The 22,171-nt window shown below is 36.6% G+C and overlaps 1 protein-coding gene across 4 annotated transcripts in view; it reads left to right on the top strand.

The window, feature by feature from the left end:
• Patronin (calmodulin-regulated spectrin-associated protein patronin) overlaps nt 1-22,171 on the top strand; it is a 389,298-nt gene that overhangs the window by 38,684 nt on the left and 328,443 nt on the right. For all 4 annotated transcript variants that reach the window (XM_090386590.1, XM_090386589.1, XM_090386591.1 and 1 more), the window contains one exon: nt 15,707-15,805. In XM_090386590.1, coding sequence (XP_090242716.1) covers nt 15,731-15,805 — 75 coding nt within the window. In that variant the 5' untranslated portion in view covers nt 15,707-15,730. The remainder of the gene's footprint in view (nt 1-15,706; nt 15,806-22,171) is intronic.

Below are 22,171 nucleotides of genomic sequence, written 5' to 3'. Positions count from 1 at the left end.
TACCTGTCTAGCTGAGCCTTAAACTTATTTAGGCTATCGACTTCCACGATAAGGGATGGAAGTCTGTTCCACCAACCAACCACCCGCTGGCTAAAGGCAAATTTCCGCACATCTATCCTACATCTGTCCTTCCTCAATTTGAATTTATGCCCTCTCAGGTGATTATTCTGAGCGAGAGGAAGAATCCCATCAGCATTGAGCATGCTCAAACCATTCAAGGCTTTATACACCTCTATCAGATCACCTCTCTGGTGCCTAGTCTCCAGACACTGTAATTTGCAAAACTTAAGCCTTTCTTCGTAAGAGCACCCCTTTGTTCCATTCACTAATCTTGTTGCCCTTCTCTGTACTCGTTCCAGCAGCTCTACATCCTTCTTGAAATGAGGCCTCCAGACCTGTATACAGTACTCTAGGTGTGGCCTGAGCATTGCCTTATACAAGGGAATAATCACCTCCTTATCCCTGCTAGAAAAATTCCTATATATCATTGACAATACACCATGAGCTACTCTTGCAGCCCGTCTGCACTGCTCAGAGAACTTCATATCTGCCTGCACAACCACCCCCAAGTCCCTTTCATTCTCTACCACTGTCAGTGTAGTACCACAGAGTTGATACGTTGCTCTGGGGTTGCTGTTTCCCATGTGTAGTACTTTCCATTTGTCAATGTTAAACTTCATTTGCCACCTCTCAGCCCATCTGCTCAACCTTTCCAGATCCTGTTGCAGCAGCATAGTGTCAGTAATGTCCTTGACAACCCTGCCTATCGTCTGCAAACTTGGACATTAAGCTTGATATACCATCATCAATATCATTTATAAATACAGAAAACAATAATGGACCCAACACTGAGCCCTGAGGGACTCCACTAATAACATTAGTCCCCACGAGCAGTGTCCATTGATTACCACTCTCTGTCTTCTCCCCCTCAGCCACCCCTTTATCCACAGCAGCAATTTGCCTCCAATGTCACACTTCTCCAATTTGTGCAGCAGCAGTCTTCCATGTGCAACAGTATCAAAAGCCTTTCTAAGATCCAAGTATATAATATCAAAGTTATTCCCTGCATCCAGTTCCTTTGTGACTGCATCATAGTATCCAATCAAATTGGCCAGGCAAGACTTTCCCTTAACAAAACCATGCTGTGTCCGAGCTATAACTGAAGTCTTGTCTAAATGATCCTGCAGTGCTTCTTTAACTAGTGCCTCCATTAATTTTCCTGGAATAGAAGTTAAACTCACAGGTCTATAATTACTTGTGTCAGCCTTTGATCCTCCTTTGTGAATTGGGGTCACATTTGCACATCTCCAGTCTGTGGGTACCTCCCCTGAGTCCAAGGAAGCTCTCATAATTATGGCTAAGGGTTTGCTTACTTCCTCTGCTGCCTCCTTTAATATAACTGGATAGATCCCATCCACCCCGGGTGCCTTTCTTGTGTTTATCTTCAACAATTTCTCCTCCACTTTACTCTCAGTTATTACAAGATTCTCTAGCTTACTGCTAGAGTTGAATACACCTCTGGCATTCCCCTCGCTAAATAACTCCTCATGTGTGAATGTCGATGCAAAATATTCATTTAGTTTGTTAGCTACCTGAGCAGGTAGCTAACAAGCATAACAAACATACTTATATAAGTAAAGAAGTCTTTGTTGTTTTTCTTTACATCCGTTGCCAACGATATCTCATAATCAGCCTTCGCTTGCCTAACCTCCTTTGTGACTTGATTACAGACTAGTTTATATCTAACATAGGCTTCTGTGTTGCCTGATAATTTATATGCACCCAATGCATTTTCTTCTCTGCCATGAACCTCATTAATTCATCTGACATCTATTTAGGCCTGAAGAACCTTGAACAATATTTCTTAGTTATTATGAAAGCTTAGTAGCCTCCAAAATTAAGTCCCTGATGGCTTCCCATTTAGAATTCACCGTTGGTAACATCATCAGTTGGATCACATTGTATAGAATTTAAAAACTGTCTGAGACCACTGTAGTCACCTTTATGAAACCAAAAACCCTTCCCTTTACCCTTGATGGTAGTTACATCTTTAAGTAAATCCTACATCAGTACACTGTGATCACTGTTGCCTAGTGGTTCCTTTATCTGCTAATTCTTAATGCATGATTAATCACTGCTGATAATCAGATCAAGAGTATTACTCCCTCTGATTGCCTCTTGAACATGTTGCTGTAGAACGCAATCCTCGATTAAATCCACAAAATCTTGCTAGCATGTGACTGACCAACCCACAAGTTCCAGTCAATATCTGGGAAGCTAAAATCCCCAATTACAAGACATTCTGATTTACTGGCCCACTCTATTTCTCTGTATAACTGTTCACTGTACTCATCAGAGTCACATAAGCCTATAACACACTCCTACTTTCATTTTCCCAGTGCTTATGTCACACCAAACTGACTCAACATTGCACTGTCTACTCATATCACCTGGATGCACTTGCTTAGATTTTGTATTTCTTAACTAACAGCATAACCCTCTCATCCCTTCATATCCTGTCTATCCTTTCTGTACACATTGTATTCCCAAAAATTTCAATTCTGCACTACTTATATCTATGTGACACCATGTCTCTAATATTCCAAGAATATCTGCCTTTGATGTCTTGATCAGCACTTCAAATTCATCAAATTTATTTACCGTACTTCTAGCATTGATATACATGCACCTCTTCTTACTCTTAGTTACTCTAATACAGCCCATGTAGTAGTAGTAGTAGTGGCATGTGATGCAAGAAAGCAAATGTATGAGCATAAGCTCATACATTTGCTTTCTTGCATCATCATCATCTTGCAGCATCAGCCAAAAAAAAAAAAAAAAAAAAAATCACACCATTCCCTCCAAATGCCTGTCCAGTTCCTCCTTAAATTTATTCAACCTATCAACTTCCACAACGACAGATGGAAGTTTGTTCCAGCAATTAACCACCCGCTGGCTAAAGGAAAATTTCCGCACATCTATTCTACATCTGTCTTTTCTTAATTTGAATTTATACCCCCTTAGATTCGTAATCTGAACAAGTGGAAGGATCCCATCAGAATTCAGCGTGCTCAACCCATTCAAGGTCTTATATACCTCAATCAGATCACCGTGCAGGTGCCTAGTCTCCAGCCACTGCAATTTGCAGAACTTAAGCCTCTCTTGGTAAGAGGATCCCTTCATTCCCCTCACCAATCTTGTTGCCCTTCTCTGTACACGCTCAAGTAAATCTACATCCTTCCTAAAATGAGGCCTCCAGACCTGTAAGCAGTACTCAAGCCGTGGCCTGACCATTGCCTTATACAGAGGGATAATCACCTCCTTTTCCCTGCTAGCAAAATTCCTATATATCATTGACAAAACCCCATGACCTGCCCTGGCAGCCTGTCTGCATTGCTCAGAAAACTTCATATTTGCCTGCACAATTACTCCCAGGTCTTTTTCATTTTCTACCACCTTAAGTGTAGTACCACATAGTTGGTACGTTTCTCTGGGGTTACTTCTACCCATATGTAGTACTTTGCATTTGTCAAGGTTAAACTTCAGTTGCCACTTCTTAGCCCATCTGCCCAAATTATCGAGATCCTGTTGCAGTAGCACACTGCCATAACTGTCATTAACAACCCTGCCAACCTTTGTATCATCTGCAAACTTCGACATTAAGCCTGATATACCTTCATCAATATCATTTATAAATATACAAAACAACAGTGGACCCAACACCGAACCCTGTGGGACCCCACTAATAACAGTAGTCCAAGAAGAGCAGCACCCATTGATTACCACCCTCTGTCTTCTAGCACTTAACCATCCTTTTATCCATTGTAGCAACTTACCCTTAATACCATTCTGCTCCAATTTGTACAATAGTCTTCCATGCGCAACAGTGTCAAAAGCTTTCCTGAAATCCAAATATACGATATCAAAATTATTTTTCGCATCCAGTTCCTTTGTAACCACATCATAATATCCTATCAAATTTGTCAGACAAGACTTTCCCTTAACAAACCCATGCTGTGTCTGAATTATTGCTGCAGTCTTGTCTAGATGATCCTGCAATGCATCCTTAACCAGCGACTCCATTATTTTACCCGGAACAGAAGTTAAACTAACTGGTCTGTAGTTACTCGTGTCACCCTTCGATCCCCCTTTGTGAATTGGGGATACATTTGCACATCTCCAGTCCGTGGGAACTTCCCCTGAGTCCAAGGATGCTCTCATAATTATGGCTAAGGGTTTGCTTAGTTGCCTTGCCGCCTCCTTTAATATAACTGGATAGATCCCATCCACCCCAGGTGCTTTTCTTACGTTTAACTTCAACAATTTCTCTTCCACTTTGCTCTCGGTTATTACAAAATCATTAAGTATCTTGCTACAATTTGATAACCTGCTGCCATTTTCAAACCTTAATAATTCCTCACGTGTGAATGTAGATGCAAAATACTCATTCAGTTTGTTTACTATCTGAGCAGGATCATCAACAGTCGAACCATCGATGTCAAGTGGACCGATCAGATTCATCCCCTTCCTTTTAGAGTTTATATAAGTAAAGAAATCCTTGCTGTTTATTTTAGCATCTTTTGCCAAGGATTTCTCGTAATCTGCCTTCGCCTGCCGAACCTCCTTTGTGACCTGATTACAGATTAACTTATATCTGCCATATGCTTCTGAGTCGCTTGAACTATTTATATGCATCCCATGCATTTTTCTTCTCTGTTACGAGTCTCATTAGTTCATTTGACAACCATTTAGGCCTAAACCTTGAACAATATTTCTTAATAGGTATGAACCTTTTAGTAGCTTCCACGATTAATTCCTTGAATGCTTCCCACTTAGAATTTACTGTTGGTAACATCGTCAGTTGATCCCACTGTACAGAAACTAAAAACTGTCGGAGACCACTGTACTCGCCTTTACGGAAGCAAAAACCCTTTCCTTTACCCCTGATAGTAGTTAAATCTTTAAGTAAATCCTACGTCAGTACACTGTGATCACTGCCACCTAGTGGTTCTTTTATCTGCAAATTCCTAATACATGAATGATCACTGCTGATAACCAGATCAAGAGTATTACTTTCTCTGGTTGCCTCTCGAACATGCTGCTGCAGAAAACAATCATCCAATAAATCCACAAAAGTCTGACTAGTGTGTGTGTGCCCAACCCACAAGTTCCAGTCAATATCTGGGAAGTTAAAATCCCCCATTATAAGACATTCCGATTTACTAGCCCACTCTATTTCTCTGTACAATTGTTCATTGTACTCATTCAAGTCATTAGGCCTATAACACACTCCTACTCTTATTTTTGCCTTCGCAGTGCTTATGTCAGTGCTTTCGCAGTGCTTATGTGTTAGAATGTCTTTTAAACAGCCAAGTGCCCAGTTAGTACCAACCAGTGCTATGCATTAAGTCATTTATCATCATGCTAGGTGTAACTGATTCCATTTTTTTAGATCAGAATCTTAATCCACGTAAACCAATCTGCATTTAAAAAAATCTCCAACAGACACATTATTTATAAGATTGATTTTTATTATCCTCAATTCCTGATTATTTTATTTATTATTATTATTATTATTATTATTATTATTATTTATTTTTATTTTTTTTTTGCTGTGACTTTGTGGTCTCAAGAGTGCATTCTTCTTGACCAAACACACCTGCTTGATAATGTTAAAGGTGTATTTGATCCATTTAAACTTCAACAGAACATTAAGACTCTAAGCCTAGTTTTCACAGGGCATGTGATAATTAGGTGTAACTGTGTAATGAAGAGAGTATACCTGTGTTCTCACTGGGGAAGGTCTCTGAAAGGAAAAAAAGAACAAAAAAGACTGGCTTTGGTGTTTACTAATATGGGTTCACTTAATAAAAAGGTTCACCTTATACCAAATCATATTTGAGGTAATCTATCATTAGTAACGAAGAGCTGGTAAGTGGCAAATGGTGCATAATCTGGAAGATATATAGACACATCTACCCTTCTATCAATTGAGACCATTACTAATGGAATAATAACCTTAATGGGTTTTTCTAACTTGAACTGTCTCGTATTCTTTATTTGTTTTATGTGGTTTTATCCCTATACTATTTTTATTTGTACATAATTTGATTTTAACCCTGCATCAGTGGCACGACAGCTGTGAGGCCCATCTCAAAAATAATGAAGCTGCATTAATTGTTGCTGGTGATAAAAATCTGTGATTTTCTGTACCTTCCTAAATATAGACAAATTTTTTTCTGGGTCATCAACAGTCGAAATGTCTTCTGAGTTTTTTTTTTTTTTTTTTTTAAATCTTTTTCCCAGATTCAAATATGGGAAAAACACTAACAGATATGGTTTTGATTTGATTTGATTGTGGTTTTTATGGCACAAGGGCAACTAAGGCCATGATGTGTCAAGTCCAGAACAGATATGGTGGCACTATACCCAGCAGGTACAGTGCCACCATATTTGTTATTGTTTTTCACTAGCAAATAACATATCTCACTAGTTATGCTATGAAATGCTACTGGCTATTTGTGTTATTTTCTCTCTAGCTTTAGAAGTGTCTCGAAGTGATATACTGATGTTTATGTGGAATAATGATTTTGCAACACTTGATTTTTGTTGAGGCATTATTTGTCCAAAAGTTTTTTTATAACAACACTGTCTTTCACAGCATGTTGGATGTTTTATTTTGCATATTTCAGCTTCATGCTTTCTTTGTTCATTTCTTCTCTGATGACTAGATATTTTTTAATGTAAGTTAAATAGTGTTTTCTTTTCTTTATTATTATTGATATATTAATGTATGTTGATGTGTTGTTTTTGTTGTTATTACTTATTGATGTATAAAAGTAATACATATTTAACAAAATATGTATTATTTTTGATTGAATGTTCTCTTTAGTTGCAGTGTATGAATACGCTTAGAGCATTATAGCTTTAAAAGGCTTCTAGTTATCCAAATAACAATCATAAATTAGATAGAGACTGCTTTATAAAATAAAGCAGGCTGTTTAATTTATAATTTTTTTCCAGATATTAATAAATAGTGGATCAAAGCCATTTGAAAGTAGTATGGTAGCAGTACAACTTATTATGCAGGCAGAGTTTTTTTTTTTTTTTTTGCTGTGAGCGTGAAAAATAGTAGAATAGACTGTATATGGTAAAGAACTGTCTTAGGTGTTCTATAGACACATCAATAGTCTTACTAAAGGTGTTTTTGAAAGATTTGTTAATATTTATTTATTTTTTGCTATTATTTTGAATAATAATTAGATGAAAACACCAAGGGTGACATTCATTCAGGGTAGGAGTCTGCGACGTTTAAAGTTGGCATTATTCACAGTATGCCAAATTTGAAATGTTTTTTTTTTTTTTTTTTTTTAAATATTTAAAGTAGAAGTAAACAATAATTTCTAAGATGTTATTATATATTTTTAAATGTTTTAAAACAATTTATATACATAAAAGCAGAAGTATATACATATGCACTTGTTTAAAGTTTTGCTTGTTTGACAGTTTTTAAAACTGGAAAATGGAAGAAACTAACAATTTCATCTTTTAGTTAAGTATTTTAGTCCTGCTCCTTCGGATGCAACAACATACATTACGGAACCTGAAGCAAAAGGCCTATTCCTAAGTGACTTGTGTAAACATAGGTAAATAATCACATAGTGATATTTATTCCACCTTGAGAATGCCGTGTAGTGGGGTAGCCAGTAGGTGGTGGGGTAGCCAGTAGGAGAAGAGGAATATGGGTCGCGCAGTACAAGTGGGCGGGGCAATTGCATCACTACAAATGCACAGGTAAATAATTACATAGGTCATTTCCTGATTAGATATCAACATAGTGGCATAGTGTAAGGTGCCACCTGTGGTTTCCCACATTTGCACCATCAGTACTCTTGGATATATGACATAGAGTAAAAAAATATGAGGAGGTCCTAATCACATAGTGATTAGGACCTCCACATATTTTATTTATTTAAAAAATATTTTAAATTTATTAATTTCTGGAAAATTAATTCATTAATTTATTTATTATTATTTATTTATTATTAATATCACTATTTATTGATTTTTGGAAAACAATTATAAATTTATTATTTTAAATAAATAATAAATTTATTATTTTTTTTTTAAATAAAATGTGTACAAAAACATACAATAAGTATTGCAGTCCATTAAGAAAAGATGAAATATTTGTAAACTCAAAGTATAATTTTAAAAAAGCCACAAACTTTTTCCAGAAATTAAAAAGAAAGTTTACACCTGTCAGGTGTAGTGCCACCATTTTTATAACAATTAGGGGTCCACTATTGCAGGGTTAATAAAGATTTTATGTATAATCTCAGCCTGCATCAAATGTATTTATCATGTTCCTCTATCTTTCTGATATAATTTGATTCAATGTAGGTATCCACAGTACATAGTGCTCCCAGCTCACAACTGTTTACATTTTCTGGAGATGGCAAAATGTAAGTTGAGCATTAGTAAATCCCTGCTAATGACAGATTTATTGCTTAAACCAGTCCATATAATTTGGAGGATAGGCAGCTAGTGTTAAGTCTGGATTTAAAAAAAAATCTGCTCTCCTCCTGCAATTCTATGCAATTATCAAATCTCCGGCATTTTCAAAAGTCAGAATGCTGCATCTATATATCATATATTGATTTTGAAATTGGTGACATTCAAGTTGTAGGAATATTTATAATTATTAGCACTTAAATATGTGAAACTTATTTTCTGTTTTGGATCTACTTACAAATATATATATAGTGGAATCTCATTAGTATGTTCACACACTAAACACATTTTCTTGCATAATTACGATGATTTTCAGAAGTTGCAGTTAACTTCTGTAACTATATGTACAGAGATGCTGTTTACATTTGATTCCTGCTTAGGAGCTTAAATTTCCTGTGGTCCATGTTGCTTATAGGTTAATAATGTGCTCGTGCTAAAGACCATGAGTGAAAACTCTCAGCAGTTGCACCTACATCTGTCTGTCAGGTGCCAAGCAGCTGGCTATCACTTACCAGTCAATTGCGGCAGAAGTTTCCAACAGTAAGTCTGATGTGCTAATGTTTCTTTTTCAAATGAATGCACTAAAGGAAATGAATATGGTCTTCAGTCTCAGGTATTTGTTCTAAACTAGTTGTCACAATTATTCCTTGTGGTTCTGTGTGAGCTGTATCCATTGCAGGGAGAAGCCATTCTCCCTGTTTAGCTGAGAAGTTTTCATAATGGAGAAGTAAGACAAATTACAAATGCCAAAAAACTGAAAGTTATGCAAGAAGGTGCCCATAATCCTTGCGTGAATTGTGGGGGTAATGAAAACCCCAAGCAATAAAGGTATTAGAACCTATAGTACTTAGTATAGTGCACTGTTTGAAGGTTGAGAAGAAAAGGAGATACTTGTTTACATTAGACTTGAATTTCTGTAGATTGTAATTTTCAGGAAATAAGTATGAAGGGACATTCTTGAAAACAGAAGTTGAAGGAATAAATGAGGAAGAAGAAAAGTTGGTTCTGTGAGTTTGAAGTTGGACAGTAAAAGGATGCTGACTGGTTGTGGCACTTGTTCAGAGTGTTTGAAAGGGAGATCAGGAATTATAGAAGCAAATTCAGGACGGTGCCTATGAAGTATCTATAGAAAGGGCAAGCAGCAGAAACAGAACATCTATGAGAAAGGAGTGGAGAGACTTGGTTAGAGATGGGTCAATTATTAACCTAACTACCCTCTTTTGAATAAAGTCTTGGAAGCATGTGAGAGATTTTGGGGGCATGAAATCAGTCCCACCATGGAATATTGTTCCCCAGAATATCATTCCTAACAATATTCCATAGTAGGGCAGATTTTAGATTTGTACAGAGGGAGTAGCTGCTTGGAAGAAAAGTAATGACAAGAACAAAAGAGAAAACACTTTTTTTTTTTTTTTTAGATACAGAGGAAGCAGTATTTGTGATGTGCTATTGCCAATTAAGATTAGAATCCAATGTAATCCCTAATAAAGATTTGCGATCTTGTCTAAGTAATAGATAACAGAGCTGCAAAGGCTCAGAAATCTTAGTGTTATCGAAGGTAAGCATAGGAGCAGAAGAATCCTTTTTCTAAGGCAGAACTGAGTTTTACAAGGATTGAAATCAGCTAAGTTATTTTTACCCCACTAGAGTTCAACACTTAAGGAATTGATAGTGGATATTCAAGAAGTAGAAGCTGATCAAACAGTGCAAGGTTTCATAAACTGGAAGGTGAAATGCAATAGGCTATCATCAGCAAAACTATGGATAGAATTTCTGTTCAATGGAAGAAGGTTATTAATCTATTAGTGGAAAAGAGTAGAAGACAGAACAGAACCTTGAGAAACACCTGCATTATTAAAGAAGTTAGAAGACAGAAAGCCATCAACTTCAGTGAATTGTCAGAGAGAATACTGGATACTCAATTACAAAAAACAGTTGGCGAACCATAGGATGGAAGCTTATTTACAAGACCTTGATGCCAGACATAATCAAAAGCTTTTGAAATGTCAAGAGCAACTGCTTGATTTTCACCAAACTTTTCCACTGAATTTGTCCATAAATGAGCAACATGAGCCAGAATATCACAAGTTGATCATTGCTGACGGAATCCATACTGGTGATCATTGATCAGATGGAAGGTTTCTAGATAATTTGTATTGGTGGTTGAAGGATTTCTCCATTACTTTAGAAAGAGTAGAAGTGAGTGTAATGAGATGATAATTGGATGAGAGTGGTTGTCACTCCTTTTTTGGAACTGACTGGATATGAGCAAATTTTCAAACAGAAAGTGAAATACTGGTGGAATAAGAAAATGTAAAAAATTGACAAAGGACAGAGATAAGCTCAGGTGCACAGGTTTTGAGAACAAGTGGAGAAATACCATTGGCACTAGGTGCTTTCTTGGCATCAAGATTGTTCAAAATTCTTTTGACGGAAAACCACAGGAGGCATAGATTGGAATGTACTGGGAATGGTATGAGGTGGTTTACCAAGTTCATTGATACAAGAGTTAGAAGAAAAGTAGGATGCTAGCAGGTTAACTTTATCTTTAGCTGAGGTAGCAACAGAACCATTGTGAGTTTTAAAAGAGATGGGAGTAGGGATGGGCAAAAGATGCGTCAAGTAGCTTTGTCAAGAGAGCAGAATGCCAACTCCCATTTGAACAAGAAGAAAGTTTTCTACTCTTAGCTTATTCAAAATCTAGATTGGACTGATTAATAACTGCTTTACAATTGTTTAGACCTTTGGTGTATATAGAAAATGAACCTGGAGATTTGGATGCAAGCCAAAAGTGATACACAACATTCTTATCTTGAACAGCCTTAGCAGCACATTTAATGAAAAACCAAGGTTTAGGTAAGCAATGAGATTTTAATAGAGTGTAAATAAAGCATTTTATCCCTACAAGAAAAATTTCACTGACTCGATCTGAGCAAATGTTGACATTAGAAGACTTAAAACAGTAATCCAACCAAGGAAATGAAGAAAAGAAATCTTGAAAATCATCCCATTTTGCATATTTTTAATGCCAAACAACACGAGGTTGGAAATGGCCGTGAGAGAAAGGCTCCATTCAAGAAGAGATCATCACAGAGTTATCTGAGGTGCCTAGTGGACAGCTCACCTTGACCACATACTTGGAAGGGTTGTTCATAAGAAATAGATTAAGAATGTTAGCTGTGTGTGTTTAGGATTGTCTACTATTCTGGGAGGTAAATGAACAATCTGAGTGAGGTCATTAGTAATTGCAAAAGCCTCAGTATCTCGACCAGCTGGATCCGTGTGACTGTAAAATGGAAATTGGCTTGAGTTGTGAACATTAAAATCACCAATTAAAATTACCTCACTGTTAGGAAAGTTGGAATGGAGAATGCCAGTCTTCAAACAGAGGCAGTCAAAGCATTCCAAGTGACTAGTGGAATTAGCATTACATTAGTACAGGCATATGATATATGATGCAAGAAAGCAAACTTATACAGCATCAGCAAAAAAAAAAAAAAAACCCTTCCCATTTCACCCATCCATTCACTTCAAAAGTTTGTCCAGTTCTTCCTTGAATTTATTTTATGCACTTGAGAGTTTCAGCAATCAATCACCAGTGGGTGGTTGATTGCTGAAATCCTGAGGTGCATAATCTGAGCAAGAGAAAGAATGCCATTAGCATTGATCTTTCTCAAACCATTCACGGCCTTATCACCTCAATCAGATCAATTATGTGCCTAGTTTCCAGAAGATGCAATTTGCAGAACTTAAGCCTTTCTTGGTAAGACCAACCCCTTTGTTCCCCTCACCAATCTCGCTGCCATTCTCTGTACTCTTTCCAGTAGCTCTACATCCTTCCTTAAATTATGCCTCCAGACCTGTATGCTGTACTCAAGGTTTTGTCTGACCATTATACAAAGCCTTATACAAAGGGATAATCACTTCCTAATCCCTGCTAGCAAAATTCCTGTATATCATTGACAAGACCCCATGTGCTACTTTGGCAACCTATCTGCACTACTCACAAAACTTCTTATCTGACTGCACAATTACCCCCAGATCTTTTTCATTCTCAACTACTCTGGGTTCACTTCTACCCATATGCAGTACTTTATTATTATTATTAGCTATATGGTGCAAGGAAGCCTGAGGCTTATGCTGCACCAGCCAAAAAAAAAAATTCCGAGTTACTCTGAGAGAGAGAAAGCGAGAGCGAGAAAAGTAGAAGGGAATCGCCAAGAAAGAGAAGAATGATGATATCCAGCTCAGGACCCTGGGTGTGCCAAGCCCATACTCACCAGATATGAGCCCCCGGGGTTGCATTTGTCAATGTTCAACTTCAGTTGCCACTTCTCAGCCCATCTGCCCAACTTTTCTAAATCCTGTTGTAGTAGTGTACTGTCATTAACAACCCTGCCAACCTCTGTATTGTCTGCAAACTTAGACATTAAGCCTGATATACCTTCATCAATATCATTGATGAATGAGTTCAGAGAACTATAGAGACAACAGATGAATTTGACAGAATGAAGTAGAGAGATTTTAAGCCTGAGAAGGTTGAAAAGAGGAGATCCCAAGTTACTAAGTCTCTGACAGGGAATATTAGAATGGACATATGCACATGTACCACCTTTGAAGCTAAAGGAATCGTACAGCAACTAATTCAGACAACTGAGATGTGCAGTGGTTAAATCAACTGATAATTGGATTTCTGTTCGAAAAAGTACATGAGGTTTGGCTGACTAATTGGGAATGGGCATGACTGAGATTGGAATTGAGACAACATATTTATGAAACGAACAAGGAAGTGTTTGGGAGGCTTAAATCTTTTCGCAGATAACTTTAGCCTATTATGATGCCTTTTCATGATGTATTCAGTAGTTAGAAAAGGTGGGAGGACATGTATGAAGCAATGTAATTTTTAGATATGGTATACACAAGACAAGAACATACCCAGCTCTTTGACATAATGTGGCCGTGACAATGCTCCCCGCATACACACTACTTGGACTCCCTCCAGTTACTATCTGGCAGACAGAGGCAGCGAGATTATACACTAACTGATCCTGAAGCCTCCTAGAGATTTATCAATTATTATTATTATTAGCCATATGGTGCAAGGAAGCCTGAGGTTTTTGCTGCACCAGCCAAAAAAAAAAAAATTTCTGAGTTACCCTGAGAGAGAGAGAGAGAGAGAGACAGACAGACAGACAGACAGACAGACAAGTAGAAGGGAATCACCAAGGAAGAGAAGAATAATGATATCCAGCTCAGGACCTGGGTGTGCCAAGCCCATACTCACCAGTTGTGTGTACCTGGAGTTCAGTATGGTTGACTCTCTTGCTTCTGGCCTGCAGAGAGTGTTTTTAGAGATGTAGCCTTGAAATGTAAGGAAGATTGGATCTCACCATGATGCTCATCATAACCTCAAAAGATTTCAATCATACTGCATGATGGAAAGTTATGGGGATTACCTGAGCTTTGCTTGCTGTGGACACTAAACATAGGATCCACCACTTCAAGCCTCCAATAAGCAAAGTGTTCGTGTATTCCAGAGATACTGAACATCCCCCCCCCCCATTACTCAATACAATAGTGTCCAAACAGAAGAAAATTGAAACCATTTTAAAGATGGATTGAGTGGCAAGAAAGAACCAGTGTGGAGTGGTTTAAGCAGACATGTACACCTAACATAGTGGATGGAAGCATGGTTCAGTTGAAGGCAGCCAGTTTAGTCCAAAAAATGGGGCTATATGATTTTAAGGCATTGAATAACTGGATAGAAAGATTTAAAAAGAGACAAGATCTCATATGTATGTGGTTGAAGGTGATAGCTTGAGTGAGTGAAGATTTAAAAAGAGACAAGATCTCGTATGTATGTTGGTGAAGGTGATAGCTTGAGTGAGTGTAGAGATGGTGCATATGTGGAAAAACAATCTGCCAGCTATCCTCAAAGAATGCCCTGAAAATGTTTTCAATGCAGATGAGACTGGCCTTTTTTTTTTAACCCCCCCTTTTACCTGATAAAACACTGTGGTCCAAAGGTAAGAAGTTCAGCGAGGATAAATTGAGCAAGGAAAGGCTTTCAGTCCTGCTATGCTGCTATAATGAAAGTAGATCTGGGCAGCTTGTTCCATTGATGGTAGAGAAAACAAAACATTTGCAATGTTTTAAGAATGTAACTTTCTCTGTACTTACTACTCATGCTTGAGACTTGGATGACATCACCCATTTTAAATGTTTTTTTTTTTTTTTTTTTTTTCAACGAACGTTAGATGCCAAAATGGGATCAAATAAAATTTTTACTCTTTGCAGATCAGCATGTGTCCCATTCGTCTGACACCTCGTATCTGCGTTATGTAAATAAAGGTGGTGTTCCTCCTAGCCAATTGTAGGAGTCACCTTCAACTCCTTGATTAAGGTATAATTTGGTGTGTGAAGCAAAATTATAGAAAGAAACTCATAAAAAAGAGGCTGGCTTTTGTATACACCACACAGAATAAAATTTCAATATTGGATGTGATGCACTTTGTAATATATGCATGGGATTCTGTTGATGTAAACACCATAAGGAACAGTTTCAACAAAGTGGTCTTTCATCATATACTTCCTGATGGCTCCCTAGTAGCAGATATGGTTGATAAAATCAGATGAATGGTGGCAAATTTCTGGGAACAATGTTAGTTTTGACGATTGTGTTGAGCAAACAGGACCTGGGTGTGGAGTGGTTTTTCTTGCAAAAGAGAAATTATTAGAAATTATTAGAGTGACAACAGCATTATTGTCCTCTAAACTTCATCACTAGAAGAAATGGAGCCACACCAAGCAGAAAAAGTTGCCAGATAACAAGGATGACAGTGAAGACAAGAGCTTGCACGAGTTCCAATGCTCTTAAAAGCCACAGAGGCTGTGGACACTGTGTGGCATTATATTTGCAGTTTTGATGTTGAGGACATCATTAATCAGTTGTCAAAAATGGACGTGATTATTTACAAATTAGCCAGAACAGTATGAAACAAAACACTCTAGATATGTTTTTTTAAAAAAATGTTTGTTAAATAAATACATAATTTTTAATACATTTCCTTGCTTATGATAATATTTTTTTTCTGGTTCCCTGAAAAATGTACTAACAAGATTCCACTTTTTTATATAAGTTAATGTTTAAATTTGTAGTATTTAGATTAAATTTGTTTTGCATGTTCTATAGGTCCATTATACTGATGTGAGAAAAATGGGAGCAAAAGACGGGGGAACTTATATGGATATGCCAGAAATTTGTTGTTTTGAGAAATATCCTTTTTCAAAGGTAAGCTTTTATAACATGAAAACCATTCATCGTCTTTTGCTATATAAAATATAATCCACATAATTTTTCCACTTGAAAGTGAAAAAAGCCTGAAGTTTGTTATAAGATCTCATGTTCTTGAAAAATTGCCATCAGTTTATATTGTATGCCTTTAGAAAGAATTTATGGGGTTAATTCAAGTTTCAATAATATTTTAGTAGTAACTGGTGAGGTTTAAGTGCTTCCCGTAGACGTTGTCCAGATTCCATTCTGAAGCACACCAATCCATGAAGCAAACTGTTACTTTCATAATCATCCTTTATCAGTCCACTGCTGGATGTAGGACCCTTCTCTAGCTCTGCTCTTGTCAGCCTTTAGTTTTTTACTTCATAAGTGTCCACACTATTTCTCTTGTATCATTGGTCCATCCCGATACTATTCTTCCTAATTTTTGTTTGCTACCCCTTAGGGTTCATTTAGTTATTCTCCTTTTATCCTGTCTGTGATTAAAGGAGAACAACTGAATGTTCTCCTTTTATGTGTGACTTTTGTTTGCTGGCTTATCCATTGATTTGCCTTTTTATCTATATTTGTTATTTCCAGGATAGCTCTATCTTCCCTGTGATGTTTATAGTTTTTCCAACTGTTTTTTTTTTTTTTTTTTTGTCAGTCCAGGTTTCACTGATAAATGTTAGTGTTGGTAGTATCTACTGGTTGTGTATCAAAATGTAAGTTTCTTTTTTTAGGAAAACTCCATATTGTGATCTATTGTCTTAGGTACCTGTATAAATGAACTTTTTCGAACTGCCTTTTAGTTTACTTCTATCTGTTTTTTTGTCAGTGACATCACTTTAACTAATTTGTTTGTAATATCTTAAACTTATCCTATTTTATGGTGCCATCAATATGATCAGTAAACATTAAGTTATTTATGTTTATCCCGTGTATGTTTGCCTTTTCTTCCCAAGTCTGGTTTCTTGTTTTGCTCTCACGTTGTGTAGAATAGATTTGGAGATATTGAAACACTTTGCCTAACTCCTCTTTTAATTCCTGTTTCTTTGCAGTTTTTTGTATATCTATAACTACTGTTCCGTTTTTATAAATATTTACTAGTACAGTAGGACACCCATATCCGAGTATAATAAAGTTTAATTGATAAATTAAATACACAGTAAGACATTACCAACATTAAATACGGTAATAATAAAGTACAGCAGGCTCAATTTACCGGGATTGGATTAACCAGGACACTTCAAGACTCCAAATTTAAAAAAAAAAACCAAAAAAAAAAAAAAAAACCCGGAAATCATAAAATTCAAGTAATAATTAGAACAGATATTTTGTAAGTCGTAAATAAGCAACAAGAAACGACATTGTAAGTCGTCATTGGGAAATTAGTGTACCTATTATCTTGCAACCCCCGCTGTCGAGACCAAATATTTAGTTTGATTTAATGCGTTACGTCGATTGTTGTGTTCCGTCGCACCTCAAAAGGACAAATTTTGTTTCGTTGTTTGTCAGGGATGGCGGATTTTTTTTTTTAAATAGTAACTACAGTAAACCCCCGCTATTTGCGGGGGTTACGTTCCTGAGAAATGCTACGAATACCGAAAATGCGAATACTGAGTTATGGCTCCCATAGTAATAAAGGGGTTCCGTTCCAAAGTATGAAATATATAAGAAACACTAGTTTAAAATTTTGTCTATGTATGTATTATATGTACCTTCATAATATGACTATGTACATAGACAGTACATAGTGAAATGCAAGCATATGGCATCGAAATGAAAATAAGAAACAATTTAATATTAAATGTAATATTTATTAGAAATTTCAAACCAGTGCCTTTGCTAGCTAAAAAACTTATCCCGCCAGTTTGCAACCCGTTTATACGGGATAAGTTTTTTAGCTAGCTAAAGGGGTTTTGCCTTTTCACGAATGATGAGTGAACTTAACGGAATTTTATTTTGAGTTCGGTCTTCTATCCACAGATTTAAAGCCTTTTCCATTTTTTCTAATTTAACATCACGAGTTACAGAGCAAATTTTTGAAGCAATTAGTGCGTTTTCACGGACACTACGGCGGATTTTTTCTTCCGATTTTTTGATTGATCGTACCGTTGACTCATTGATTTTATAATGTTTTGCCACTGAGGAGATATTTTCACTATTAGAAATTTTATCTAATAACTCAATTTTATTCGCTAATGTCATCACCTTCTTTGATCTTTTCATATTTCCCTTGTTATTCGTAGCCATATTTTTGTACGAGTTAGAAAGAACTTGTTCACAATAAAGTCACTTTCTTCCATTAACACACTCGAAAAAATCTGTTTTACACTGCAAAACGGTAGATTTATCACTTTTGTAAGCATATCAATTTATAAATTGATAAATTTATTCAATTTATAAGCATATAAATTAAAAGCAAATGACGAAACCTTCCATGACAAGCGCATAACACATACTGAACAAGGATTAGCGAGAAACATCCACACCGCGATTTTGTCACCTCACCCTCCACCCACTGAGCTCTGTTTTGACCGGGAAAGATAATTTTAGCCACACCCATGTTTTTTTTTTTATGGCGGAAAATGTACACGGCACTTTAAAATTCACATTTTTTTTAGGTTTCATTTTATATTAAATCAGCGACCGCGAATAGCGAGGGTTTACTGTATTTTTTTTTTTTTTTTTGTTTGTTTAGAAATTGCGAAAATGATGGGCAAACCCAAGAGTTGTGCTTTCAAATTAAAGAAAAACTTGAAATTATTCAAAAGTTTGAAAACGGTGCATCTGTTAAATCTCTAAAGAACCATTATAATGTTGGTGACCAAACCATACGCTACATTGTAAAAAATAAAGGGAAGCTATTCGATTTAAAATCGACATCGTAAAAAATAAAGGGAAGCTATTCGATTTAAAATCGACATCGTAAAAAATAAAGGGAAGCATCGTATTGGACACGTGAGTAGTACGTGTTAAGTTTTTCCGTTTTTTTTTTTTTTTTTTTTTTTCCTGGTTAACCGTGGATAACTGAATCAGCGGATATGGGGGCACAACTGTAGATTAAAATAATAAAAAAGTACAGTTAATACAAACTCGTTTTATACATAGTACTCGTTTATATGGAGCACATACCAGTCCCCTGTGAAAGGATATGCTTTTCTATGCAAATATATTCGGTTAATATGCATTACAAAGTTTTTTTTTTTTTTTTCACCCCATGAGAAATAAATATTGTCATTTTGTATGTTTAATACAAATCTTGGCAAAGCTGTCCGATTATTGCCCCTATTATTGCCTCTGACCACCCGTCCCCCTACTTCCTGAAGGATGGCACTGACTTGTTAGAAATTAGTTTTGTGTAAACAAAAGCAGTTTATGGGAGCTACAACGTCAAGTGCACTCTGAAAAACATCTTTCTGAAGAATGAGTTTTTAAATTAATAAAATAATAAAATTTTTACTAAGTTCGTTACATGCACTCCCTCATTCTCCACAGGAATAAGGTCAGTTGCAATTGTTACCCCAGTTCAAAGAGTCTTTTGCTACTATACAGGGTGTCTCAAAAATATTGGTACAAACGTTTAGGGGAGGTAGGTAACATCTAAAGGAATGTGAATCGCATAGGAACCCATAACCGGAAACGTCACGGGAAAGTAGTAGCAGAGGCACAAGAAGCAGAAATGACACAAGACAGTAATTAGTGGCAAACATTTATTTGACATAATATTAACAATGGAGTAAGAGATGGATGCATTTCATGATGTTAAAACAGATGCTCGAAGGTTCCACCATGAGACATGATGCATGCGTGACACCGACGCAGCATGGTTTAGCGGACACACTCGAACACACCTGGAGTTTCTTTGACAGTAGCAGCAGCGTAGACGAGTCTTGCCACGAGATCCATTTCTGTCTCCACAGGTGATTCATACACGATAGATCTGAGGGCTTACCACAGAAAGAAATCAAGGCTCGATAAATCAGGTGAGCATGGGGGCCAGACAACGGGTCCACCACGGCCAATCCATCGACGTCCAAAACGCCTGTTCAAATGGTCACGAACACACCTTCCATAATGGGCAGGCGCCCCGTCATGTTGAAACCAAATGTTGCATCTCACATTTGCTGGAACATCGTCAAGTAACCCTCGTAGAACTTGTTCAAGAAAGATCCGATATTTAGCGGAGTTCATGCGGGATGGTAACAGGTATGGGCCGACTAAGCAGTCACCAACCATACCTGCCCACACATTTATTGCGAAGCGATGTTGTGCCACATGGGGGTGCACACCGTTTGGGCCCTCTACTAATCCATACACTAGGTGCATGTCTGCCAGCTCACAGTTCTTATATCGATGCATGCTCTTCGTGCGGCAACTACTGCTTGAATGTGTAAACCAGAAATTTTCCCTCTCGTGAACTGATGAACAGCTCCAGGTACCGACTTATGGTGATGTTTCTGGTTATGGGTTCCTATATGATTCACATTCCTTTAGATGTTACCTACCTCCCCTAAATGTTTGTACCAATATTTTTGAGACACCCTGTATACAGCAATCTATTTTTGTGCCATTTTATTTGAGCTGATGTCTTTTTTGGAACTTGTGTCTTTAAATTAATATAAAATTTATATATATTAAATTTAATCTAGCAGTGTTATGGTGACAAAACATAAATGGACAGAATTAAGCCTGGAAATTAAACTAAAAATTATACAAGAGGCCGATAGGATGGAAAGAAGCAAAACAAACAGCACAAAGCAATATAACATTCCTTTACCTACTGTATCTACAATACTGAAAAACCGAAAAAGACTTGAAGTGCATGACACTGGAGCAGCCATAAAAGAGAGGAAACAAATTTGTGGTGAAAAAACACGAGGAGCTCAAAACAAAACTTTTTGAAAGGTACCAACAAGTGTGTGAATCTAATTTGCCAATATCAGGTCCGATTTTGCAAGAAAAGGCAAATTATCTAGCTCAGCAACATGGAATTAGCGACTTCAAATGCAACAGTGGCTGGCTCCAAAGATTTAAAGACAGGAATAACTTGGTTTCGCAAAATGTTTGCTGTGAGTCTAGATTAGTTGACAAAGAAAAGGCTACAGCTTGGTTGTATTCTGTATGGTCCATTCTTGAAAAATATGAGTCAAAGGATATTTTTAATCTTGACACGAGAAGTTTATTTTATAATTTGCTGCCAAAAAAACATTTGCTATTCGAAGAAAGTCTTGTCATTGTGGAAAATTTAGTAAACAAAGACTCACTGTTCTGTTATGCTGCAATTCAGATGGCAGTACAAAACTACGCCCACTTGTGGTTGGTAAGTTTTTCAAGCCAAGATGTTTTAAACCAGTTAACCAACTTCCCTGTGATTATGAGGCCAATAGAAATGCTTGGCTTAAGATCAAAATTTTTCAGACTTGGTTATCAAAAGTGGACAGAAGAATGGCTTCAGAAAAAAGGAACATTTTGACGATGCTAGATTGTTGTACAGCACATTCTGCCGAGACACTTAAGTTGACAAATATTGGCTGTTTTTTTTTTACCTCCCAATACTACCAGTTTAATGCAACCACTGGATCAAGGGATTATTTATAATCTCAAAAGAGCATACAGAGCCTGCCTGATAAGGTATTTGATCCGCAACATAGGAGAGAACAATTTGCAGCCAAATTGGAATGTCTTGGATGCTATCTGTAATCTTGTTGCAGATAGCATGGGACAGTATTGCATCAAGTGTAATAATCAACTGGTTCAGAAAGAGTGGCTTTGGAGAGAATATCATCAAAAAACATGGTCCAGCAGACATGTGATAGCAACATTGAGGAATATGGAGCATATGGATTTTTTGGCGAATTTGAAGAATATGTGAAGGTGGATGATGAAGTTGCTACCACTGCAACGCCAACACCAGAAAAGCTGCTGAGCACCAAACAAAACGATGATGTTTTTGTTACCAGTAACAGCAAAAGTGAAGAAGTGCACATGCTGCAATCCAAAAAAGATGCCCAAAATGCACTAAACATAGAGAATGTATTGACCTGTAGTAACGTTGATAAAGAAACAACTATTGCATATAGAACAAAAACTGTGCAAATAACATTGAATTCTTTCTTTAAATTAGATTAATTTATTAAAAAGTTAATGGTTTGTATGTCTCCTTTTATATTAAGATTGTAAATCTTTTTACTGTGATACTTAAATATTGTATATATCAAAATATATACTGTTCAATATTTTCATTTCTGTTAATTGCTTTTTTCTTACTTTATCTAATAAATAAAATAAAATCTTTAAAAATTATGTTGTTCCTATTACTGCATTGTTAGACAAGACTTTTGTTTTTTTTTTTATTTTATTAATTTAAATTAATTGTTT

This window comes from Mastigoproctus giganteus, chromosome 12, assembly GCF_048544385.1.
Source record: "Mastigoproctus giganteus isolate SK-2022 chromosome 12, ASM4854438v1, whole genome shotgun sequence".
NCBI lineage: Eukaryota > Metazoa > Arthropoda > Arachnida > Uropygi > Thelyphonidae > Mastigoproctus > Mastigoproctus giganteus.
The sequence above is the reverse complement of the archived record's forward strand: the minus strand, read 5'-3'. Positions and strand labels throughout refer to the sequence as shown.